The sequence below is a fragment of the Podarcis liolepis genome (genome assembly GCF_965112155.1).
Source record: "Podarcis liolepis genome assembly, chromosome: 1".
Lineage (NCBI taxonomy): Eukaryota > Metazoa > Chordata > Lepidosauria > Squamata > Lacertidae > Podarcis > Podarcis liolepis.
The window spans coordinates 61,182,063-61,206,198 of NC_139554.1; the positions used below are offsets into that span (position 1 = coordinate 61,182,063).

At 41.6% G+C, this 24,136-nt stretch overlaps 1 protein-coding gene across 1 annotated transcript in view; it reads left to right on the top strand.

The window, feature by feature from the left end:
• SLC17A6 (solute carrier family 17 member 6) overlaps positions 1–23,820 on the top strand; it is a 50,004-nt gene extending 26,184 nt beyond the window's left edge. Inside the window, exons 4-12 of the mRNA XM_083464258.1 lie at positions 3,446–3,560; positions 5,762–5,849; positions 6,641–6,727; positions 15,671–15,813; positions 16,334–16,483; positions 18,922–19,054; positions 19,940–20,050; positions 20,252–20,379; positions 21,402–23,820. Of these exons, the coding sequence (XP_083320384.1) occupies positions 3,446–3,560; positions 5,762–5,849; positions 6,641–6,727; positions 15,671–15,813; positions 16,334–16,483; positions 18,922–19,054; positions 19,940–20,050; positions 20,252–20,379; positions 21,402–21,746 (1,300 nt within the window). The 3' untranslated portion in view covers positions 21,747–23,820. The remainder of the gene's footprint in view (positions 1–3,445; positions 3,561–5,761; positions 5,850–6,640; positions 6,728–15,670; positions 15,814–16,333; positions 16,484–18,921; positions 19,055–19,939; positions 20,051–20,251; positions 20,380–21,401) is intronic.
• The last annotated feature ends 316 nt before the right edge of the window (positions 23,821–24,136 follow it).

The window sequence follows — 24,136 nt, forward strand, 5'->3', positions numbered from 1 at the left end:
GAGATGTATCAATGCAAATGTTATACAATACAGATGGGAGCAGTGAGTGCCAGTGAATATGAAAAGGTCACCTAGAAGGCTTAGCCTTATTACAGCAGAGGTCAAACCTAGCATTTGTTGTTCAGCTTTCTTTTATCCTTATTCTTCAGACATTAGCTTTCTTCTTATTTTGATGTCAGCTTTAGAAATACCATTGTGAGATTTTGGATGAAATTCCTTGTACGTTGCAGTACAAGGTTGCATAAATAGAAATATAGGCTGTGCCATTAAAGGGACAGAAAATAATAGAAAATGAAACACTCTGATTTCTGCTTTAATTCAGTAAAGAAAATGGCTCCTGAAACAGAAAAAGCACAAAGATAGGCGAGGAAAATAGTGAGGCTCAAGTAGGAGCATTCAGGCCAGATATGCTAGCCTAAGAAATCCAAAGGAAAACAGATATGTTTGAATAATGATTATCCAAATTTCTGAAATCAGAAATAATCTGAACTTTGGATAAACAAAACCAGCTGTTTACTCGTGCAACACTAAATCCCTGAAGGTCTAGTCTTATGAGCTGCTGGGTTTTTGCAGTATAGTATTTGTAAAATCAGGCAGCAAGTCAGGTAGATCCTAATGGTATTTCATGCTAGGAGTGTGCACATGCCCCAAGATTTGCCTTGCATCTGTACATGTGCATTAAAAAAAAATCTGATCTGTTTCTAGCCATTTAGTGTTCTCTCTGTGTTGATCTGTGTTTCAGGTCCTTAGCCACTTGGTATAAACCAAAGCCTTGTGTTTCCCATTCACCATAATGAAGAATGTAAACAACTTTCCCCCTTTTTGCCAAAGTGGGTGAAATTCACAGGCACAGGAAAATCCTACTGTAGTGAATTAAGTATGCCAAATTGCCAACAAGTAGGTCAAGGGGCTTTTTGTGAGGGAAATAAAAGGGATCCACTTTCTTCTGTAATCCTTTATGGTAGGGGCAGGTTTTTTTGTTTCTTACCATACAAGAATTAGCAGGTGGCCGAATGGGGTATTTGTTTTTGGGGTATTTGTATTTTTAAAAAACTTTGTAGCTTCACACCCGCCTTTTCATTTTGGTTGTCACAGAGTTAGGCTGCCTGTGGAGTTCTGAAGGGCTGTGGTTTTGTTGTTGTTGCTGCTGTTAAAGCAGAGCTACATTGAATTAATTTTAACCCTCTGCTGCTGTGTTTTAACAACAAAAGCCATCACCCACCTCCAGCTCTTCATTGCTCTGCAGGCAACATTTTGGACAACCTCATTTTTTGCAAAGCCCATGGACAGAGATATATCTATCTATCCGTATGGTACAGAAGGAACAGAAACAGCATAGCAACACAAAGCTATGTAGGGTCCCTAATCTGACTCTGGGATGGGTTATTGACATCACATGTGAGGGGTGGAAAGACCCCGAATCATTCCAATTCACTGTGTAATTTGGTTCTCACCAGATATAGAGCAAGATACATTTATTCATATAAAATATAACAACTCTAGCAATGAAAGAATATGTGAAACCTATGGTAAAATAATCAAAAGGGAGACTACAGAAGTACAATAGAAAGGACAATGAAGTACGATACAAAAGTGACCACAAAAAAGAAACATGGCATATAGATGACAGTTTCTTAAAATGTTTTTTTTTTTTAACCAAAATAGGAAATATACCCTTATCGTATATATTTAACTACTTGGCTTCATTGGGATCTTGGTACTTTCATATGAAAGGGCAGATTTTCATGTACGTTAAATGCACTGGAGTGAATGGATTAAAATAAAATACTAGGAAATGAGCCACTCATACGTTTAATAGAGTTCATCATCTAGGAAATACAAACTGTATGTTAAAGTAAACACTGAATTCAAACTAGTATAGTTAATCTAGGGAGGGAGGAAATACAGGAAACTGGTGAAGAAAAGCTGTCAAACATAGGTATATGTACTCGGTCACACACTCAGGCTTTTTCTTTCTCAAGAGAGAGAGAGATTGTTTATACAGAAAGAGGTTTGGTGGGATGTATTAATAATAAGAGAGTGAAGTGGAGACCTATCTCAGTGGAGCATCCTCTGTGGACCAAGTGACCTTTTCCTGCACAGCTGCCTTAAGTCATTTTTCTGTCTTTTCAAACAAAATCAATCCTGTTTCCAGTTCCAGAATTTCTCTCTCTTTTTATAAACAGATGCATAGAAAGCATGTACTGGAAGTGTGCTCTATGCTTTGCAATATGGCCCTATTTCCTGCTTTGTTTGTAATGAATTAAAGACAACCCACATTTTCCTGACTGTTTTGTTGATGATCACCATGCAACTCCCATTTCCTGTTCAAGGCAACACACTTTCCTTATTTCATTTATCCTTAACAGCAGCTAGGAGAAGTAGATGACCTGTTCAAGGTAATGCAGTAAGTTCTTGGTTCTTAGTAGGAAATTGGTTTTGGACATATGTCATTGTAGTTCAAAATCAACACTGTTCATGGAGCTCCCTGTATGGTCAGTGTTGACATTAGTTTTCTCTACCCATTCCTTTAAGTGTGCGTTCACACATGCATTCTTTACTACTCAATGAATGCAACATCAAGTGATTACTTGCATTAATATCCAACATCAAAGAAGAAGCAGCACTTTTATAGTGCTTAACATAAATTAAACACAATACATTTTAGTTGGGACAGTTTTCATATTCACCTACTGACCTTCCTCAAGTGATGTCATTGATGGTGTATTTTGAATGATTTTATGCAAAGTCCAGTACTAGCATTGTGATTGAAAGTGACCATCTTTTGTTTAGTTGATTGCTTTGTAATGCCATAATGGTTGGTTGACATTCCATTAATGGGAGCGAATAGTCAGGAGACATTTTCCTGAATAGGCAATCAACCTGCCAAGGTTGAAGTCAAACGAGTGTTCTGCAGTGTGTTTCAGAAAATAATAAAGTTTTGCTCTTTGAAATTGGAGAGAGATGTGAACTGGCTGAAGGCAGTTGGTTGCAGAGAATCTCTCTTGGAGAATCTGCATCCCTGTTTTTAGGAGCCTGCTTGTTTTGATTAGCCTGCGCTTGTATATTTTGTTTAAAAGGTGTTGCAAAGCACCATACAACACCAGTGCACTCTCATGCAAAGGACACTACACCTTGTTACACTGAACCCGAAACTTCTTCCCACTCTGGGAAATGTGGATTGATTGTGAAAAAGTACTGGGAAAATATTTCCCCAAAGAGATGGATCCTGTATGTGGAGTGCATTTAAAATAACCCTTTATGAAATCACAATATTCCTCTACTAAAATAGATATTTTGGCATGCATGGAATGAATAACACAGATATCTAAGTCAGCACATATGTTTCACAGAAAGCTTAAATATAAAAAGATAGATCAGTGTGTTTGAATTCTTGGCATAGGTTTAAACAGCACCATTCCATTGCCTTCCTCTTCTTTTACAGGGTTTTTGGTGCAGCTATCCTATTGACGTCCACTCTCAATATGCTAATACCGTCCGCAGCTCGAGTGCACTATGGATGTGTTATCTTTGTCAGAATCTTGCAAGGTCTTGTAGAGGTATGGATAAGAAATACAAACTCTTTAACGTGTGCTTCTCTACCACCATGGCCAACTCGAATAGGAGAAAGATTGATCCTCATGATGTAACCTTGACATGACATATTTCTTTGCTCCAACATGAATGACCTACAGGGGCTCCTGGAGGAGTAGGCACAATGGCTGCATGTGAATGCTTTGAAGGAAATTCATTCTGAAGCTATGAAAGAGCTGAGCAGAAGAGAAGATAATGTCAGGATAGAGCAGAGAAGAAATGTAAGCTAGGCATGAGGAAAGTGGGGAGAAAGAAACAGCCCACAGGATTAGATGTTACAAACATCTCAAGTTACAAACACTTTGGGTTACAGACGCTTCAGGTTACAGACTCCGCTAACCCAGAAATAGTACCTCGGGTTAAAAACTTTGCTTCAGGATGAGAACAGAAATCGCACAGCAGTGGCGCGGCAGCAGCAGCAGGAGGAGGCCCCATTAGCTAAAGTGGTACCTCAGGTTAAGAACAGTTTCAGGTTAAGAATGGACCTCCGGAACGAATTAAGTTTGTAACCAGAGGTACCACTGTATAGGCAGGTGACACAAGCACCTTGGTGTTGGATCCAGTGAGGCAGAGCATGAGCTGAAGTACCATGGATAGCTCCAAATGAGCAACTCCCTCCAACGGAGATTCTCCTCCTCCTTGGAAATTAATGGTGTCACAAGGCCAGAGGAAAAACCTGATCACCACCACTTACCAACTGTTGTGTTATTACACCTCACTTGCAATCTTTCCTAAAACCTCATCTCTGCCTACCCCCTGATTTTTTATTTTTAAGAACCCTTCAACAGTGTCTCTAACACTGTGCCCCCAATATTTTTTCTTGAAGGGCAGCTCCCAAAGAAAGCAGAGGCTGATAGTACATTAAGCCTTTATAAGCCTCTGCCCCCAGGTCACTTCACTCAGGCTCCACCCCCTTGTGGGAAGCTTAGATTCTTAAAAGACACGGATCTTCCTGTGTTCCTTGACCTCCTGCCTGGTGTGCTCCCTGGGTCACTGAGATACTATGGGAAGCATTAGGTGGCTCAAAGGACAATGGCAATAAGGGTCCTGGCTGTGGCTCTATAGGCCCAGGTTTTGTGGGCTGTCAGTCATCTGCTGGCCCAGTCGTCTCTTGAACTCCAGCAGCAGGCTCAGAGCCCTGAATCTGGTCCAGCTCCTTAGCTGGTACCTCTGTATCCTTCAGCTTTGCATCCAAATTGCTGCTTGCCTTCTCCTTGCTGAGTTCCACAAGTGCAACACTGAGTTTATGGAGGAGGAAGCTGGCATGCAATGCCAGCCCCTAGAATGGTTGAAAGAAGGCTGGCAGGTGGGACTGCCTGGGGGCAGACAGAAGCTGACAGGGCAGTGCCCCATTAGCTTCAATGGACCTTCTTCACCATCCGCAGCATGTGTTTTAAATGACTAACAGTTGGATCTGAATGCATTAGCTTATCAGCCAATTCACCCCTGAGTCTGATCAGACATATGACTAATTAAAAGCGGGTAAAATGAAAAGAAAAAAAAAGGGGACACTGGTGGCGCTGTGGGTTAAACCACAGAGTCTAGGACTTGCTGATCAGAAGATCGGCGATTCAGATCCCCGCAACGGGGCAAGCTCCCATTGCTCGGTCCCTGCTCCTGCGAACCTAGCAGTTCGAAGGCACACCAAAGTGCAAGTAGATAAATAGGTACCGCTCCAGTGGGAAGGTAAACGGCGTTTCCGTGCGCTGCTCTGGTTCACCAGAAGTGGATTAGTCATGCTGGCCACATGACCTGGAAGCTGTACGCCGGTTCCCTGGGTCAATAAAGCGAGATGAGCGCCGCAACCCCAGAGTCAGCCACGACTGGACCTAACGGTCAGGGGTCTCTTTACCTTAAAATGAAAAATGCCACCAAAACATACACAGCCATAGGGTGCTATGGTGTTTAATTTCTGCCCCACTAAAATAAATGAATGAATCAAACTTAGAAAACATCGGATCAGGCACAATATATGTAGATGTTTCACTGAAAATGAGTATTGCATTTCCAGTATTACTTGTCACAGATAGTCATAAATCTGCCAGCTCCTCAGTGACCTATGAATATTCACAACTCAGATTTGCTCCATGTAACTGATTACTCCTGGTACTACTCAAATTATATTATGCTGAAGCAGGTATCATAAACTAGATCATCTATTCCACAGGGCGTCACTTATCCAGCTTGCCATGGGATATGGAGCAAATGGGCACCTCCTTTAGAGAGAAGTAGACTAGCAACTACTTCTTTCTGTGGTAAGTAGCACCTTAATTTCTCAAATGTGTTCCCCCTCTCCTTTCTCCAGCATTCTCTGAAATAAACTGATATTTCTCTCCCCCCCCCCATTCATCAACAAGGTTCACGCCTATTGACTGCCATTGGATTTTCTTCCACCTATGTAAGAGTTTGGAATAGCAAGCTCACACCTCTCAGTCTGTGAACAAAAATTAGGAATTTAAGAATGTAACTCTGAGTGTTGCAGCTTTGATTCACACAGTACAACTGGATTTCTTTGTCAACCTGAATGAAACACTGAGATGGTGAAACAATCATTTGGAATTCCTCAGTATTCACATAACAAATGACAGGTGCACCGGAAAGGAGTATTTTTAAGGCATTTAAATTGGCACTGAATCAAGCATCTGATTCGTGGCTAATGTGTTTAGGTGTCCATTTTATCACATCTGATATATGACACCTCCCCCTCAAAAAAGCCAAATGGATCAAAAATAAGACTCAAAAATAATTGTGGAAGTTGACTGTTTCATTATTTTAGTATTGTGGGATGAACTAGCCATGTGATGATGTTGGCCAAATAAAAATGGTAATGTTGTCCATTTGGTCTACTTCACTTGATCATTTTGTCCAGAAAACATCAATGGAAGCTTTTCTTCAGAAGCCTGCATAAACAAAGATGTCTTTCTACTTTGAACTTGTAGAAACTGAACATTTGACAGACAGAAACATGGCTTCTTATGAATATTCATTTCTGACCTGTCCCCTCAGTAAGCATTTCCATTTTGTTAATTGCTGTCTTCTTTTCCAGGTTCTTATGCAGGTGCAGTAATTGCAATGCCATTGGCTGGGATTTTAGTGCAATATACTGGATGGTCTTCTGTGTTCTATGTGTATGGTATGATATTCTCTGTTCACCTTGCTTTCTATGCCACTTTACAATATGCTACTTAAAACCCAACAAAACATGATAATTAAAAGATATAGATGCTAATATTCAACAGAATAATAAAACAACTTTGAAAGAGCAGATATATCAAAACTGCCACCCAAAGGGAAGATATTCTGGAATGTGCTAGTGCAGAGATAGGGAACCTGTGACTCCAGAACTTCCTGGACTGCAACTCCCGTCAACCCTAAACTGTTGATTACAGAGGCTGCGGTTGGCAGGAGTTGGAGCACAACAACATCTAGAGAGCCACAGGTTTTCCATCCCTGCCCTAATGGTTGTGTAGAGTTAAGTAAGGGAGGGTTATACTGTTCAGTTTCTGTTAATTGGTTCTCGTGGGAAACTTGCAGATTCTAGCTTCACCAATTAACTCAAGCTGGTGTCAATTTACTCTTGGCAGAAAGCCCAGGTCTGCTTGACCTAGAAACTACTCACTCTGATTGGTTAACGACCAGCACTCAACTCTGTTATCTAGGGATTGCTAGCACAGTTTGGTGTGAGGTGTGTTAGGAGTTAGAAGTGCTGTGTATGGTTTTGAGAGAGAGAAAGAGAGGATTTATTTTGCTTTTATTTGTATGCAGAAACTCTGCTGGTTTTATTTTTTCCTTTTAATAAATCCTGTAAATAGTTATTCTGAGTCTAGCTGACTAGTCATTACCACCGCAACTAGCTTCTTCGCTGTGCAGGAAAACTCTGCTACGTTTGGGCTAAAGCCAGTAGGGCTATGCCTGACACTTCAAAGTTCCATGAGGTTATGGGCATTGTGCTGCCAGCCTGAGTTGCGGTGGTGTCAGCATCAACGGTGTTGGTTCCAGTAGTTCCAGAAGTTGTTGTTCCTGTTGGTGCAGCAGATGGACACTGGCTGGTTCCTGACTGTGGTGAGCTGGTGACGCAGTGGACACAAGGACAACAGCTGCAGCGTGTGAGTGCTGGGTGCTGTGGTTCCTGTTTTCTCTCTCGGTGGTCGTGAGTAGCTGGTTCCGGGTTCCAGGGACATCGCTCTCAAGATGGCCTCACAACCAGGTCAGATGGCTTTTGAGCGTCTGAATGACTCCAATTACTTGCTGTGGTCGGAACGCATGCAGGCAGTGCTGCAGAGGGATCGTCTCTGGCAAGTGGTGAGTAAGTTTCCTACGAAGCCTGATGATGAAGACCTCGATAAAGACCAAAGAGCAAGGGCCACAATTGTCTTGGGGCTGGAAGATTCCCAGTTGCCGTATGTGAGGGGAATCAAGACAGCTAGAGGTGTGTGGCAAGCACTTAAAGAACTCCATGTGCGTGAGACAGCGGTTTCCAAGCTGTTCATTCGCAAGGCATTGTACAAGGCAATGTTACAGCCTGGGGTTACAATGCAAGAACACCTACACAGTTTACAGTTAAAGTTTGCTGCGCTACAGGAAAGAGACTGTGCATTAGACCAGCAGGAGAAGGTGGCTATTATTTTGAGTTCTCTCCCGGAAAGCTGGGATAATTTAGTTTTGTCTCTAGAAGGCATACAGGAGCATGATTTATCAGTCAGTTACGTTACTGGGCGTTTGATTGAAGAATGGCAGAAGAGGCAAGAAAGGTCGTTGGCTGCAGAGACTTCTACTGGCGGGCGGTTTGGAAGGAGTTCTCATGCCGTGCCAGAGGTGAAGCAAAAGCAGCGTACTGGTGAGGAGTCAGCGTTTGCTGTTAGGCGTTGTTTCCGATGTGGGTCTTCAGTGCATCTAAAACGACAATGTCCGGAGTTGGTCAAGTCTCAGTTGCCGGTGCAGGAGCAGAGACGAGATCAGCAGCAGCAGCAGCAGCAGCAGCGTAAAAAGAAATTCTTCAAACGAAAACAGTCGGCTCAGCTGGTGACCGGCGAGGTCAAGATTGCTGATGAGAAACAAGCTGTCTGGGTGGTCGATTCAGGAGCGTCTCGCCACATCGTAAATTCAGATGAATTGTTTGTTTCCAAGAACTCAGCACAGCGCAGCCAGGTGGCTCTAGCAGACGGAAGTACTTCCGAAGTGATTTCGGGGGGTGCAGTTTTTGTTCCTTGTCTGCGTGAATGCCTGCAAAATGTATTTTGTGTGCCGTCATTAAGGAGCAATCTGATGTCTGTAGATTGTTTGCTAAAAGCTGGGTTTAAAGTGTATTTTGAAGGAGACAGTTGCATTATTAAGAAGGCTGGTGAGATTTTAGGCACTGCTAAGTCAGAGGGAGGCTTGTTTTGGCTTAAAGCAGGATCTCAAGTTGCAGCAGTAGTCAGTAAATCTCAGCCTGCAGTGAATAACAAAGCTATACATGACAACTGTGTGCACTTATTGCATAGGAAAATGGGGCATGCTTGCTGGAAAAGTGTACTAAAAATGTCTGAATTGGCTGATGGGGGTAATTTAAAGAGTTGTAACAAGTACCTTGATTGTAATGTTTGTAAAAAGGTTAAAACCCACAGAGTCTCTTACCCCAGAAGTGACAGAGTTAGTGAGTCACCGCTACAGCTGGTTCACATGGACGTAATTGGTCCATTTGCTGTAAGCAGGGGTGGATCGCGCTTTTCACTAACAATTGTGGATGACGCCACGCGTTATTCTTGGGTTTTTCCCATGAAGAATAAGGGTGACGTGTTCACTAAGTTTAAAGGCTGGGTGGCATCTGTGGAAAGATTTCTGTCCATTAAACTCAAGAGGATTCAGACGGACAGAGGTGGCGAATTTATGTCAAATGCCTTTAGAGATTGGTTACAAAAGCGTGGCATTGGGCATAGAAAAACGAACGCTTTTTCCCCAGAGGAGAATGGCGTTGCAGAGCGAAAAAATAGATCTTTACAAGGTATGATGTTTGCCATGCTTGATGATGCTGATTTGCCCATGTCTTATTGGGGGGAGAGCATGCTCACCGCGTGTTATCTCCAAAATAGGCTCTTTCATCAAACAATAGGTACAACCCCGTACTTTAAATTGTTTCAGAAAAAACCTAAAATTGACCACTTGCATGTGTTTGGATCAAAAGCCTGGGTATTAATTCCAAAACAAATGAGAAAGAAGGGAGATCCTAAGACCAAACAGCTAGTGTTTGTGGGTTACCAGGAGCTGGGAAAAGGTTTCCGCTTTGCTGAAGGGACAAATGGCATTGTGATCTCCAGGAATGCCAGTTTTTGTGAACATAGTGGCTGGGAGAGACTACATGCCAATACTGAGGTTTGGTTTGAACCTTCCCAGGAGCTCCTTGACTCTGAAGGTAGACACAGAGAATCAGAGTCTGAGGGGGAGGAAAGTTCAGATAAGAGATCTCAAGAAAGTGGAGTTAGCCAGAGACCAGTTGCTAAGCAACAAAAGAGAGGTCGTAGTTCTGAGGAGGAAAGTGGGTCAGAAGAAAAATTTTCTCCCAGAAGATCTAAAAGACAAAACAAAGGAGTGCCTCCGGTGCGTTTTTCTCCAGATACTGCAAATGTGTTTAGTGTAATTGCAGAGCCCAAGAGTTTTCAGGAGGTGTTAAAGTTACCAAAGGAGGAGGCAGAGCGCTGGAAACAGGCAATGGAGGAAGAGATGTCCTCTCTAAATGAGCACAAGGTTTTTACACCAGTAGCAGCGCCTGAGGGGGCAAAGATTGTAGGCTGCAGGTGGGTGTACAAACTTAAACCTCTGGTGACAGGAGAGTACAAATACAAAGCTCGTTTAGTGGCTCAAGGATACTCTCAGAGGCCTGGAAAAGATTATGATGAGACTTTTTCCCCTACTGCTAAGGGGGACAGTGTAAGGCTGATTTTAACACTTGGAGCAAAGAGAAAACTCCTGTTAAACCATTTTGATATCCAGACTGCATATTTACATGCATCAATATCAGAAGACCTGTATCTAGCCGAACCGCCTGGTTATGAGACAGGTTCCAATAGAGTGTTGAAATTAAACAAAGCTTTATATGGTCTTAAACAGGCTGCAAGATCTTGGAACAAATGTTTCCATGAGGCCTTAGTGTCATTTGGTTTCAAGCAGAGTACAGCTGACAATTGTGTTTATGTACGTGGTACAGGCAGTGATCAAGAGTTTTGTCTGATTTATGTAGATGATGTATTGTATGCCTGCAAAACAGATAAACAAACTAAAAGGTTTGCCAAGCAATTGTCCAGTAAGTTCAAAGTGAAGGACTTAGGCCCGGTTAGGACATATCTAGGGTTGGAAGTGTGCTGGGCCCAAGATGGCAGCTGCCTAATTAGTCAGCAGAACAAAGTTAAACAACTACTGACTACATACAGGATGCAGGATTGCAAAGGGGCAGCGGTGCCTATGGATCCAGGTTTCATAAAAACACTTCATATAGATGAGAGTCCTGAATTTGAACATCCTGATGTATATCATTCTGTAATTGGAAGTTTATTGTATCTAGCACAGTGGTCCAGACCTGATATTAGCTATGCAGTAGGCATATTAAGTAGATTGGTCTCAAAACCCACACTAAATGCCTGGAAAGGGGTAAAACAAGTTCTGAGGTATCTCAAACAGACAATTGGCTATATGTTACAATTAAATTCTTCAGAGGATGAAATGTTGAGTTGCTACTGTGATAGTGACTGGGGAAATTTGCCAGATAGAAAATCTGTCACAGGACTAGTCATAATGGTCGGTGGAGCTTTAATCAGCTGGCGGTCACGCAAGCAAGACGTTGTAAGTGTGTCATCAACGGAATCAGAGTACGCCGCATTGAGTGAATTGTGCAACGAGGTGATTTATTTCAAGCATTTGTTGGCAGATTTAAATGTAAATTGTGGAGAACCAGTACAAGTTTACATTGATAATCAAGCTTGTATAACCTTAAGTAAAACAGAGGGTTTCAAATCGCGTTCCAAACATATCTCTGTAAAATACCAAAATGTACGTTGCTGTGTACAAGACAATGTAATCACCTGTACTTATGTATCAAGTGAAGAAAATGTAGCAGATGTGTTAACTAAACCATTGGCAAAGATAAAGAACAAGCGAATGTGCAAGGGTTTAGGTTTGCTGGAAAAATAATCTCCTACATAGGTGTATTTGGTGTTAATTGTTCAGCAGAATCTGTGAGGGGGTGTTCAGTTTCTGTTAATTGGTTCTCGTGGGAAACTTGCAGATTCTAGCTTCACCAATTAACTCAAGCTGGTGTCAATTTACTCTTGGCAGAAAGCCCAGGTCTGCTTGACCTAGAAACTACTCACTCTGATTGGTTAACGACCAGCACTCAACTCTGTTATCTAGGGATTGCTAGCACAGTTTGGTGTGAGGTGTGTTAGGAGTTAGAAGTGCTGTGTATGGTTTTGAGAGAGAGAAAGAGAGGATTTATTTTGCTTTTATTTGTATGCAGAAACTCTGCTGGTTTTATTTTTTCCTTTTAATAAATCCTGTAAATAGTTATTCTGAGTCTAGCTGACTAGTCATTACCACCGCAACTAGCTTCTTCGCTGTGCAGGAAAACTCTGCTACGTTTGGGCTAAAGCCAGTAGGGCTATGCCTGACACTTCAAAGTTCCATGATATACACATGCACACACACCAACCCCCATGCAAGTATAGAAAATGCCTTGGGCTCACCCTTACAGTCCATAGGTCTTTCATTGCTGATCTCAGTGATTGTTGGGCAAGAGAGAGATGCTTCCTAAGGTCGTCTGGTTATGTAATGCTGTAAAGCAGGGGTGCCCAAACTTTTTTCAAAGGGGGTCGGATTTGATGAAGTGAACATGCATGAGGGCTGCCCAAAGTTGTTGAGCTTTCTTTAGGATTGCAGTTGTTAGGATTTTACCCCAGGACATATACTGCCACAGGGGCTGGATTAAATTGACCAGCGGGCCAGATTAGGCCCTTGACATGGACTTTGGACATGCCTGCTGTAAAGGTTCAAATCAACATCTTAAAACTGTTCCTGATGTGTCATTTATGCAGGATTGCTATTATATGTTCCCAGTTTTCTCCATCAAAGTTAAAATGGGCAGCCACTGTCTCAACTACAGTACCTGTATCTTTGGAATGCTCTACAGTATATACTATGCAAGCATTATAGTTACAAGAAGGAGATTGTAAAATCCCATCTCTTCAGTTGGTGGTAGCCAATTAAATTCTTCTCAACATAGACTCATTGACATTAATGAGCCAAATTATTCCGAATATGGCGAATACTGGTCCATGGTCATTGGATCAGACAGAGTTGGTAAAATATCCCTTTAGTTACTGAAGCCATTCAACATCATACCCAGACGTTGGATTTAGTTCCTTAATGAAGTAGAAACACCATCACAGCATATATCTGGCCAAATTTTGGTGGAGATATGAAATGCTTGAGCCCTTTGAAACAACTCAGTATGCCATTATCCTGTGACACGCAAAGCATTCTGAATTTGGGGGGAATGAAAGCCATTATTTCTGTGGATATGTAAGAACAGAAAGCTTTAGGACCACTGAATATGGAATTTCGTTCAGAATATGGCTCCCTTCCTCCATCTATAATCTTGGTCTGCATGCAGCTATGTTGAAAAAAAGTGGGGGTGGGAATGCTCTGAGAGGATTTTAAGGGAATAGAATTCAAAATGTTATTTTGAGCAGAGCAAAAATAGGTCACATGAAGATGCTTTATAATTCCCAGAGCAGCAGAAATCTTCAAACTGCCAAATTAGGCCTTAAATGAGAGCTGTGACTCAGTCACATTGCACTTACCTCAGTGCAAAAGTGGAGAAACTGAATTAAAGTCCATGAACTAGATTGTCAGCTAAAATAAAGCTATATTGAATTGATTTAATTACAGTGGGCAGTGTAGAAAGGTCTCAGTTAGTGACTGAGTGGAATACGGAAAAGGTCCTTTTTGGAATGTCCTTTTTATTGTCTCTGCAAAGCAGGTTTTCAACAGATTAGCTGCACAATTTCAGTATTATTTCTCCTAGCATTTTCACTCCTCCACCCCCATATCTTTAACAGTTGCATACAGGTACAAATGAATTAGACACCATTTCCCACAGTTGAATTTTTGCCTGCTGTGCAGCTCTTAGGGTGGAAATGAGGCCGGGGCAGAAGGTGTGGAATTGCTCCTTAGAAATATGTGCGAAATTGGCTTGTGCCATGGAATTATTTGAAATGGCACAAAGCTGTGCAGATTTGCACAAGACAGTCACACCTACAAGGCTGAAAACATAAGAACCTAAGAAGCGTAGTGCAAGATCAGGCCCAAGGCCTACATGCATTCTATTTATTTAAAAGCATTTATAAGCCATTTATCAGGGACTCGGGTGGCGCTGTGGTGTGGTCTAAACCACTGAGCCTCTTCGGACTGCCGATCAGAAGGTCGGTGGTTCGAATCCCTGTGATGCGGTGAGCTCCTGTTGCTTGGTCCCAGCTCCTGCCAACCTAGTAGATCGAAAGCACGCCAAAAAGTGCAAGTAGATAAATAGGCAGGAAGGTAAACAGCGTTTCTGTGCGCTGCTCGTGTTCCGTTGCGCCAGAAGCAGCTTAGTCATGCTGGCCACATGACCCGGAAAAACTGTCTGCGGACAAACGCCGGCTCCCTCGGCCTGTAAAGCGAGATGAGTGCCGCAATCTCAGAGTCGTCTGCGACTGGACTTAACTGTCAGGGGCCCTTTACCTTTACCTTAATAAGCTATTTAATATTTTAAAAAAATATTAAAGTGATGTACAATACAGAAAACAAACAATGTCATTTAAACAGAAATGCAGAAGGTAATATAAAAGCATATACAAACAAATAAAACAAGAATTCAGACACATAAAACAGGCTCCAGTCTTATGGATCAGGGAAAGGCTGGCCAGAAAGATAAGTCTTTACAAGACATCTGAAGCAGCTGCTGGTTTCTGCTTCACACATGAGAAGGTATGGGAGACGCCTCTAGAAATAAGGCGCAGAAGCAGGACATGAGGGAAATAACTCTTCTCTTGCTGTAGCAGTTGTTATTCAGAGGCAGGCTGATATTCCACGAGACGGCTTTATTGGTTTGGTGAAAATCTGCAGAGTAGCTTTAAAATGAGGGGCTTCCAAAAATGTTTACAAACTTAACAACTGAGTTGCCTTGCTTCAATATCCAAAGAAAATGGTCGCTCTGTAGATGGGTTTTGGAGACAGCAGTCAATATGCTTCATAGCTCTATTTTAATTCTTTTTTAAAACATTAAAAAAAAAATCTAAATGTACACTGCAGTTAATAATAGGGGGAAATGTAGGCTATTCACACTGCACTAATTAACACTGCTCATTTTGCATACCACCTCTTCAATGGCACAGAATAAAACCCCAACATGTTGTCTGGGAGTTGTCACTGGAAGAAGATGCCAAGTGCACCTGTTTGAATCTTGCTCTGAGGAGAAATTAGCACAAAACTGTGTGATTGTGTCAGACAGAGTGCCACAACTCTGCAGAGACGGGGTGAATATTTTTAGTATAGTAAAACCCTTTAAGGTTACAATAAAGGGAATGCTTCTTTCGTAGCCAAATAGAACGAGGACAGCAAAATGTTACAGTGTCTTTCAGAACATGCGTTTCTGTAGAATCTACCATGGCCTACCTAGATACTCTCATCTCCCCATTCACAGCCCAGCTGCCTGTAGGGATGGGATGGAGGGCCTCTAGGCAGGCCTTTTCAGACTATCAGAGTCAGGCAGAAGCGAATCAGTTTATGCAATGATGCTCTCACATGATCCAAGCAGGATTGTGAATCTGCTGGGCCCTGCATGCTCCTGTGGACAATTATAGAAACATCTTTTGTGACTCTTCCAAGAGAACCTAATTATGTTGTCAATCTTATTAAGGAGCCAGAACTCAAATATATAAATATATACATAAAGATATAGAGCTAAATAGACTGCCAAATTGCAGGCAGGTACATTTTTGCTGCTTGGGTGATATTGTTCAGAATGCTATTATTTACATTCATTTTTTTCCCTTTATATGTTATGCAGGTAGTTTTGGCATGGTCTGGTACATGTTTTGGCTTTTGGTCTCATACGAGAGCCCTGCAACGCATCCCACAATTACAGATGAAGAGCGCAGATACATAGAAGAGAGTATTGGAGAGAGTGCCAATCTTTTAGGAGCAATGGAAGTAAGGGCTCTGCTATCATGTATGTTTCTACCCTGACATTCGGAGATAATGTGCTTCTAGCTTAGGCTGGTGTTGAATTTTAAAGGACTGTTGTAGCCAACACACACAGATGCAGCTCTGGAGTGATGCCCATTTTCTTAGTCCATTTTCACGTTGAAAGGGGTGGAATTAAACATGGTATTTGGGAATCCCACACTGCTCAGTGTGAGAGAGGAATGTCAGTGCAGTAATAATAAAACTCTGCAATCCAGAATGCTATTTTATTATCACAACAAGTGAAATAAAAAAGAACAAGGATTTTTGAACATATTTGAGATATGGATTTTAAGCATTTATGCATGACTCTGTGTTCCTGCTGCTAATCTCTGCTAATCTTCCAAATATGTATGGACTTCCTGCTTGTTTTTACATGAGCAAGTACTGTGTAGCAACATAAATGTGCGTGTGTGCATAGTCAGACCAGTTAGCAGACTCGAAATGTGAGATTACATCCATGAAAATACCCTGCTTTCCCCCCCAGAAATTCAAGACTCCATGGAGAAAATTTTTTACTTCTATGCCTGTCTATGCAATCATTGTTGCAAACTTCTGTAGAAGCTGGACTTTTTACCTACTGCTCATTAGTCAGCCTGCTTACTTTGAAGAGGTGTTTGGATTTGAAATAAGCAAGGTATGGTATTATTATTGATTGGTTGTATAACTTCATACAGGGGTGTTTCCAGCTCCCAGCTGCCTGGTGAAGGTGGAAGTTGTTTGTGAATTAACAGGGAGACACTTTCTTACCCAGCTTCAGTGGAGTCTATGGAACACCTTTCAAAGTGGTACCAGAATGAATGGAGATCAAACAGCCTAAATGCTGCTTTGCAGAACAAAAATGTTCCTTATCCCCACCCCCAAAGATAGCCCCTCGTAACTCTGAATATGTGTTTTCCTAATTTAGCTTAAAATATAAGATTCTCAGTGCTGCCTATGTGTGTGCCCCAAAGACGAGAAATGGTTAGAAATGCCTTAAGATGATCTGTTGAGCAAAACGCCACGTTCTTTTAATTGTTCAAAGCAACGAGCAAATAACTCCAATTTCACCTTCACATACTGTATTGGCCTGAATATAAGCCTCACTTTCCCCGCAAATTCCAACTGTGAAAACTTTAAGTGCGACTTATATTCATGACCTTACGGTATGCAGCCAGGAGCGCAGGGCAAACAGTGCCAGGAGCATGGCAAAGCAGTGCCTGCCCTGCACATAGTCCCTGTCCTCTCCCCCAAGACTGGGAAGGGAGATAGCGATGAAGGGGAAAGGCTGTTGGCAATGCAGCATGCACCCCCCCCCCACCTCCCAATATGCAGCCAGGAGCAGTGAGGAATGGAGCGGCTTATATTCAGGTATTTTTTTCCCTTTTTTTTCCTTTGCCCCCTCCAATTTTAAAGGTGCGGCTTATATTCAGGTGCAGCTTATATTCAGGCCAATACGGTATGCACCTACCATGAATAAACTCGTGAAGATAGCAGCACAATATGCATATCACATTCATTATAGGAAGGATTAAATGCTTAGAATCTGTTAAAGAGGCAAATGCTCATATTATGACCTCTAGAAAACCCTTATCAAAACAATTGCTATTTCCGGGAAAGGGGGGGGGGCGTATTTTTTTCTAATGTTCTAGAATCACAAGTTCAGTAACATGTCCTACCTTATGCTGCTTTCAGTCTGATGCAACAGTATTTCTTTATGCTCTTTATATTTTGTTTATTAATAGACAAAAATTAGAAGATAAATAAAAAATAGTTGCTGTTGCTGTAGTATAGCACAGTTTGAGTTCTAGTGCATTCCACATCTAGAAGAAATAGGAGCATAGAGCCTTCAGTATCTGCCTGTCTACATGCTATACTCACATCTTCCTTCTGGTAAGGGTGATCTGTTTCTCATCTTCCATTGACATCTTCCCCGGTGATGGAAAGAAAACTGCATGGAAGAGGTGGATATCAACAATAAAAATAATACTGCATTGAGATATCTATTTTGCATTCCAGAGATGGAATTCTAGCATTCCAACAACTCTGTCAACAGACTGTCTTGTACTTGTATTAATTCAGCATTTTAAGCGTCTGGATATCATCCTGTTAGTTACACAGGAAATGTCCATGAATGCTGACAAATCCAATTTAAACCCAAGAACAGAGCCACATTCTCTCAACATCAGACACATTGTTTCAGCACTCAGAAAGGGCTGCTTTTCCATTCACACCTGTGTTACAGATGGATGGACCAGCTGCATCTCAACTTGGAACGGACCCAAATATTTACCCTCCTCCTGAGAATTCTTCGGAAAGCTTGGGCTTTCCCCAAGAGTTCTCTGAAAACTCACAAAGATCTGGCCAAATCCAAATGTCTGTATCTGGGCTTCCTGATGTTCTAGCCTTCCTGCAGCTGGTTTTACTTTTCCCTCTTTTGCAAACTTACATTGTAAAATGGGGAAGGGGTGAAACTAGCTGCAGAGAGCTCCCCCCTCCATTTGCCTTCATCCAAGCCTCCTTTTCAAGAAACCCAACACCACCATTTCACATTGTTCCGTCTTTTCTCATGGCAGTATCTCAGATATTGAACTCTGGCTGAATTCAGCTGGTAGCAGTTTGGTTAGGCATGATTGCAGAAATCAGCACAAACTCAGATTTATGCTGCAATCACTACATGTTGGAATGTTCATGTTAACTGATCTTCAGGTGCTCATGAAAGGACTGAGTAAGATCTTAACAAAAGTTAAGTACACAGTTCTGGTGGTAGCAAAATTCAGAACGGGTGAATTCTAGTTCCCAACTTTAGCTGCTATAGGAAGCTCAAAGAGGCTAATATATTCCCTATATTCACTGTCATTAAGATATTTACAGCAGGAAATAAAAGTTATTTATGGGCTGTTTGCAGATTTAACTCCTTGACTCAGAAACCCAAATGCCTCCCCCCACACCCCATGCTGGTGACATTCTTCTTCAAAGAGATATTCTCTTTAAAAGTTTTCTTGTGCTTACAGAGAAATGCTGCTGATTTTTTCCTCCCACATAATGCCCAATCAATACATTTGATTAGAACTCTGCTTGTTATTCTAACCTTAGGTGGGGATGTTATCCGCTGTGCCACATTTAGTGATGACTATTATCGTGCCTATTGGGGGACAAATTGCAGACTTTCTGAGAAGCAGACAAATTCTTTCAACCACTACTGTCAGGAAGATAATGAACTGTGGAGGTAAGTCATTACACCTTATTAAAAGGCTTTGAGCACAGTATAGTGAATAATACCCAGTTGGCAGCACTTTCACAGCCACACTAAAGCTTTCATTGTAGTTACTTTGATAAAGCTACATGATTAAAATGTTTATAATGTGCTGATTCATGTATGATCATGTAACAGAACAGACATGTGCACTCCCCTTCATGAAGCACATGAGGCAGTTCTCACACTTCCTAAGTGCAGAGGACCATATAACACTGGTCCTGAAAGACCTACATTGGCTCCCAGTACATTTCAAAGTGTTGGTGTTGACCTTTAAGGCCCTAAACGGCCTCGGTCCAGTATACCTGAAGGAGCATCTCCACTCCCATTGTTCAGCCCTGACACTGAGGTCCAGCGCCGAGGGCCCTCTGGCAGTTCCCTCACTGCGAGAAGTGAAGCTACAGTGAACCAGGCAGGAAGACAACCAGGTGCTGTAGGTCACTGCAGCAGCTTTCTCACAGTCTATGTCTCTCGGTCCTAAGTACACCCTGAGAAGAATAGAAGAAAAACACAACAAAACGTCAGACGTTAAAAGATTCCCATTACAGGGCTGATGTTAGATATCTACAGAAGGTCGTATAACTGTTTATCTCTTAAGGATGATTTATTATTTGTAAATTCCCCTGCTAAATGCTCTCACAAACCCCCTGTTTACAAGCTCCCAGAGACTACCATCAGCTAAAAAGAACTAAGTAGATCTTTGTCAAATGTTTCATAGTAGTAGAATATGGAAACATTCCAGCTTAAAGCTTACAGTTAAGGAGAAGCACACTGAAATGCTGTCTGTCCACCAGCCTACTTCCTAGATTGCTCAGTACAATGTGTAGCATCAATGACTTTTTCTTTTAATTTCCCAAGGTTTTGGAATGGAAGCAACTCTTCTCTTGGTAGTTGGTTATTCGCATAGTAAAGGTGTGGCCATTTCCTTCTTAGTGCTTGCTGTGGGCTTCAGTGGATTTGCTATATCTGGTAAGTGAACTTCTCTCCCAGAAGAATACATTAAATAACATTGAACAAAAATGGGATCTAAAATCATTATGTAAATTGCAAGGTTTCCTGTGAATATGGTAAGGTTTTCAATAATGGATAAATATAAGCAAAACCTTATTCAGTGCAGTCTTCTCTGTTGATGAGGGTTTCCCCCCCCCCCCTTTGGCCTTTATTTTACAGGATTCAATGTTAACCACTTAGATATCGCACCAAGATATGCCAGTATCTTAATGGGGATTTCAAATGGAGTCGGGACATTGTCTGGCATGGTGTGTCCTATAATTGTTGGAGCAATGACAAAGAACAAAGTAAGTTTCCAAAATAGTTTTTGTTAACTCTGCCTGAACCATTGAGGAAAGAAAGAACAGTCTCATGAGACTATATTGTCATTCTGTTGCACCAAAAAGTCAATTCATAGTAGTTTCCTCACCTCACAATGGTAAAGTGAGCCGATCCTGGAAAAATCATGGGAAACAGTGTAACATTGATTGGCTACACTTTTCACAACATAGCTGAAAGTGAAAACTCACCCAAACTGTGTGCTGTACCTTCTGTGAAAGTCTCATATTTTAGGAAGATTGAATCTAGTGTTACAGGAGCATGCAATGGGCTGTAGATTCACAATCCTGTTGGGAGCACGTGGGACATGATTACATAAATTGATGCTCCTACAACTGCCTTCACCACCCTGGGGTCCTCCACATGTTGTTGGACTCCAGTTCCCATCACCAGTGACTATTGGCTATGGTGGCTGGGACTGATGGGAGATGGCGTCCAATAACATCTGGAGGGCTGCAGGTTCCTTATCATTGGGATTGTATATGGTGAAGGGCTGAGGCTCAGTTGTAGAGTATCTGGCATGTCCCAATCTCTGGATCCTTTGGTGTCTTGGGTTGCTGACACTATGGAGATCTGCTGCTCTTCCCCTGCTGTTCCTCAGGTTCCAGGTCTGGGCATGGCTGAATCCTTGAGATTTTGGAAAGCAATTGGCAGCCAGACTCAGGAATCTCACAGTATAATATGGCTTCAGATGTTCATGAGTTGTAAGCAGAGCAGTATACAGCAGATATTCTCTACATACCATGCATATGCTGCTTTAACTACCTATGCAACTGAAGCCACTCCATAGGGCAGTAGTAGCTGACCTGTGACCCTCCAGATGTTGTAGGACTGCAACCTCTCATAAGCCTCCAGCAACATCTGGAGGGCCAAAGATGAGCCCCATTTGCTGCAGGATTTGTATCAACCACCCATGATTTCAATAAAGACTAATTCAGGACCAGAAGAGCCACACACAGCTATTCTGACACTCCAATCTTCTTCCTCACAGACACGCGAGGAGTGGCAGTATGTCTTCCTTATTGCTGCTTTGGTGCACTACGGGGGAGTCATTTTCTATGGCATATTTGCTTCAGGAGAGAAACAACCATGGGCAGACCCAGAACAAACAAGTGAAGAAAAATGTGGCTTCATTCATGAAGATGAACTTGATGAAGAAACGGGAGACATTACTCAGAATTATGTAAATTACGGTACCACTAAATCTTACGGTGCTACGACCCAATTGGCCCAGGTCAATGGTGGCTGGCCAAATGGTTGGGAGAAGAAAGAAGAATTTGTACAAGAAGAAGCACAAGACTCATATAGCTATAAGGAAAGAGAAGATTATTCATAACAGACCTATGTTGGATATATTTTGTAGTGTTCGTGATTTATTCATTGTGATTGTTTGCACACACACAAAATGTGGTATAATGTAAACACATATCAGGCAAGAAGGTCTTACTGTAAAATGAAAAAACAAAAACCCATTTAAGTGCAATCTGTATGAGTTTGTGACATCTCATCAGTTCCATTTGGGTGTCTCCATTCACTAGAGTTTTAAGGGTTATCTGGTCAAAACTACAAAGGAAACTAGGTACTTGCAGTAAAATGAGTGTTAAGCTCATAGCTAAGGATTAAAGCACAACTACCAACCAAGTCGGTACATCAACTCTTCTGTTTAGAAAGCCAAAACTACTTGATTTTTTAAAAATGCACTTACATATTTGTTACACTGTCTTGAAAGAGATCATAAAATTGATTGTGTGAATTTAACCACATGTTTACTTGGTACGATGTAGGAAATGTATGGTTGGTCTAAGACATGGATTTCTTAGAGAATAAGGCTTCTGTTTTAGATTATACAATAAAGCTCCAATCCAGTTCCCTTTCGAGAGAAGTGAATTGGGACTTTGTAGAACAATCTACTATATAATGTATATTTATTGTGATTAATATGCTGCAGGCTACTCTGTGATAAAGGAATTGTTTTTACTGAATGTTTAGGCACAAATGTTTTATTTCTCTTCTTTACAGACTCATGCAGTCTTTGTATGTGTCATGTTCTTCCTTACATGTACCAGCCAGTATAAAGTCACATGTAGTCTACTGTGCAGAATGTTAAATAACTGAAGCAAGGCAAAGGAGTATTTGGCGTACTCATTGTCTGCAGGCTCATTAGAAAGAGAGAGCATAACCCAAACAGATCCAAAGAAAAAATGTACCACAGACAAGTAGCCCTAGAACAAATCGGATGTATTTCTTTTGAAGCCTCTTTTGAAATAAATGCAAGAAAGGGAGAAGAAATTAGCTATTTGTTTAATCCTGGATAGTTTTTCATATTTTCAGATGCTGTGCCACAATTATATAAATAAAGTCATAGTTTATTGAAGATGCTGTATAATTATAGAAAATAGTACTATTTTAAAGATTTCTGAATTTTAAGAAAAAATGTATTTGCCTTTCAAATAAATAGAACTATAATGGACCCTGAATATGAGCAACAATCTTCGTGGTGAGTTAAAAGTGGAACTGGGGTTGGGCTTAGGAAGAGTGTAACTTCTACTTTTGCAATGCTCAAGTGCAATTCAGATCCATTGCAATCAATGGAAGGTTTGCCACTGGCTTCAGTGGACTGCGGGCTACAGGTCTTTGCCTTGATAGGAGAGCCTTGTGCAATTCAGGAGCTTCAGTGAGCACATTGAACTCCCACAGGCTTTCCAGAGGGGCAATTCAGAGCATGTGCATCTTTTTGTGCCCAAGGGATCTGACCTTGCTGAAGTGAATAGGGAAACCTGAGAAAGCGGGAGCTCTGTATGTGCTTCATGAACACAGAGTTCCAGATCAGGGCCTTGCATTATTATTTTTTAAAGCGTTATTCGCAAGATTTGTAATGTAAGTGTACCAAGCAATAAGTGCCATGCACTATGAAGTGCATGCTCTTTTAATCTCTTTGTTACTGTGACTGCTGAGCTTGTAGGTCCTTCAGACAGTTGGGATAATAAATAAATAACTAAATAAAAGGCCAGACCAATCAACAATGGACTACATTAGAATGCCAGACCACTTACTGCTCTTACAAGTATCCATTTCCCAACTCCAATGAAACAACTATCATTGTATGTTTAAAAAAGCCATTCTGGGTTTTTTGATCTGCTCCTTGTATTGTGCTAGTATTTTAAGGCCCTGCTACTGCAATATACAACTTGAGGATTGTTCTTCTTCTTCTTTTTATTATTATTATTAAACAAGAATAAAATAAAGTGAACCATACTTTGATCCGGAGGGGGGGAAATACCAATTATATATTTTGCTTTGTGCCTCAAAGTGATGTAAAATGTGGCCATAGCTTTTGCTGTGAAAAGATGTGGACTGTGTCACTTTTGTTGCTGCAAAAAGTGTTAATAAATGCTCTATTTATCCTTTTATATATAAAAGAAGCACCTGTGTGATTTCTTCTGGCATGACTTGTATGGACCAGCTTCTCTTACCTCTTTGCAATGAGCATTGACTGCACACATGAACAGCCTGGATGCTCGAGGTTTGCCATTATATCACTGGCCCACAGCTATTGGACCCTAGGTAAAGGTAAAAGAACCCCTAACCCTTAGGTCCAGTCACAGATGACTCTAGGGTTGTGGCACTCATCTCACTTTATTGGCCGAGGGAGCTGGCGTACAGCTTCTGGGTCATGTGGCCAGCATGACTAAGCTGCTTCTGGTGAACCAGAACAGTGCACGGAAA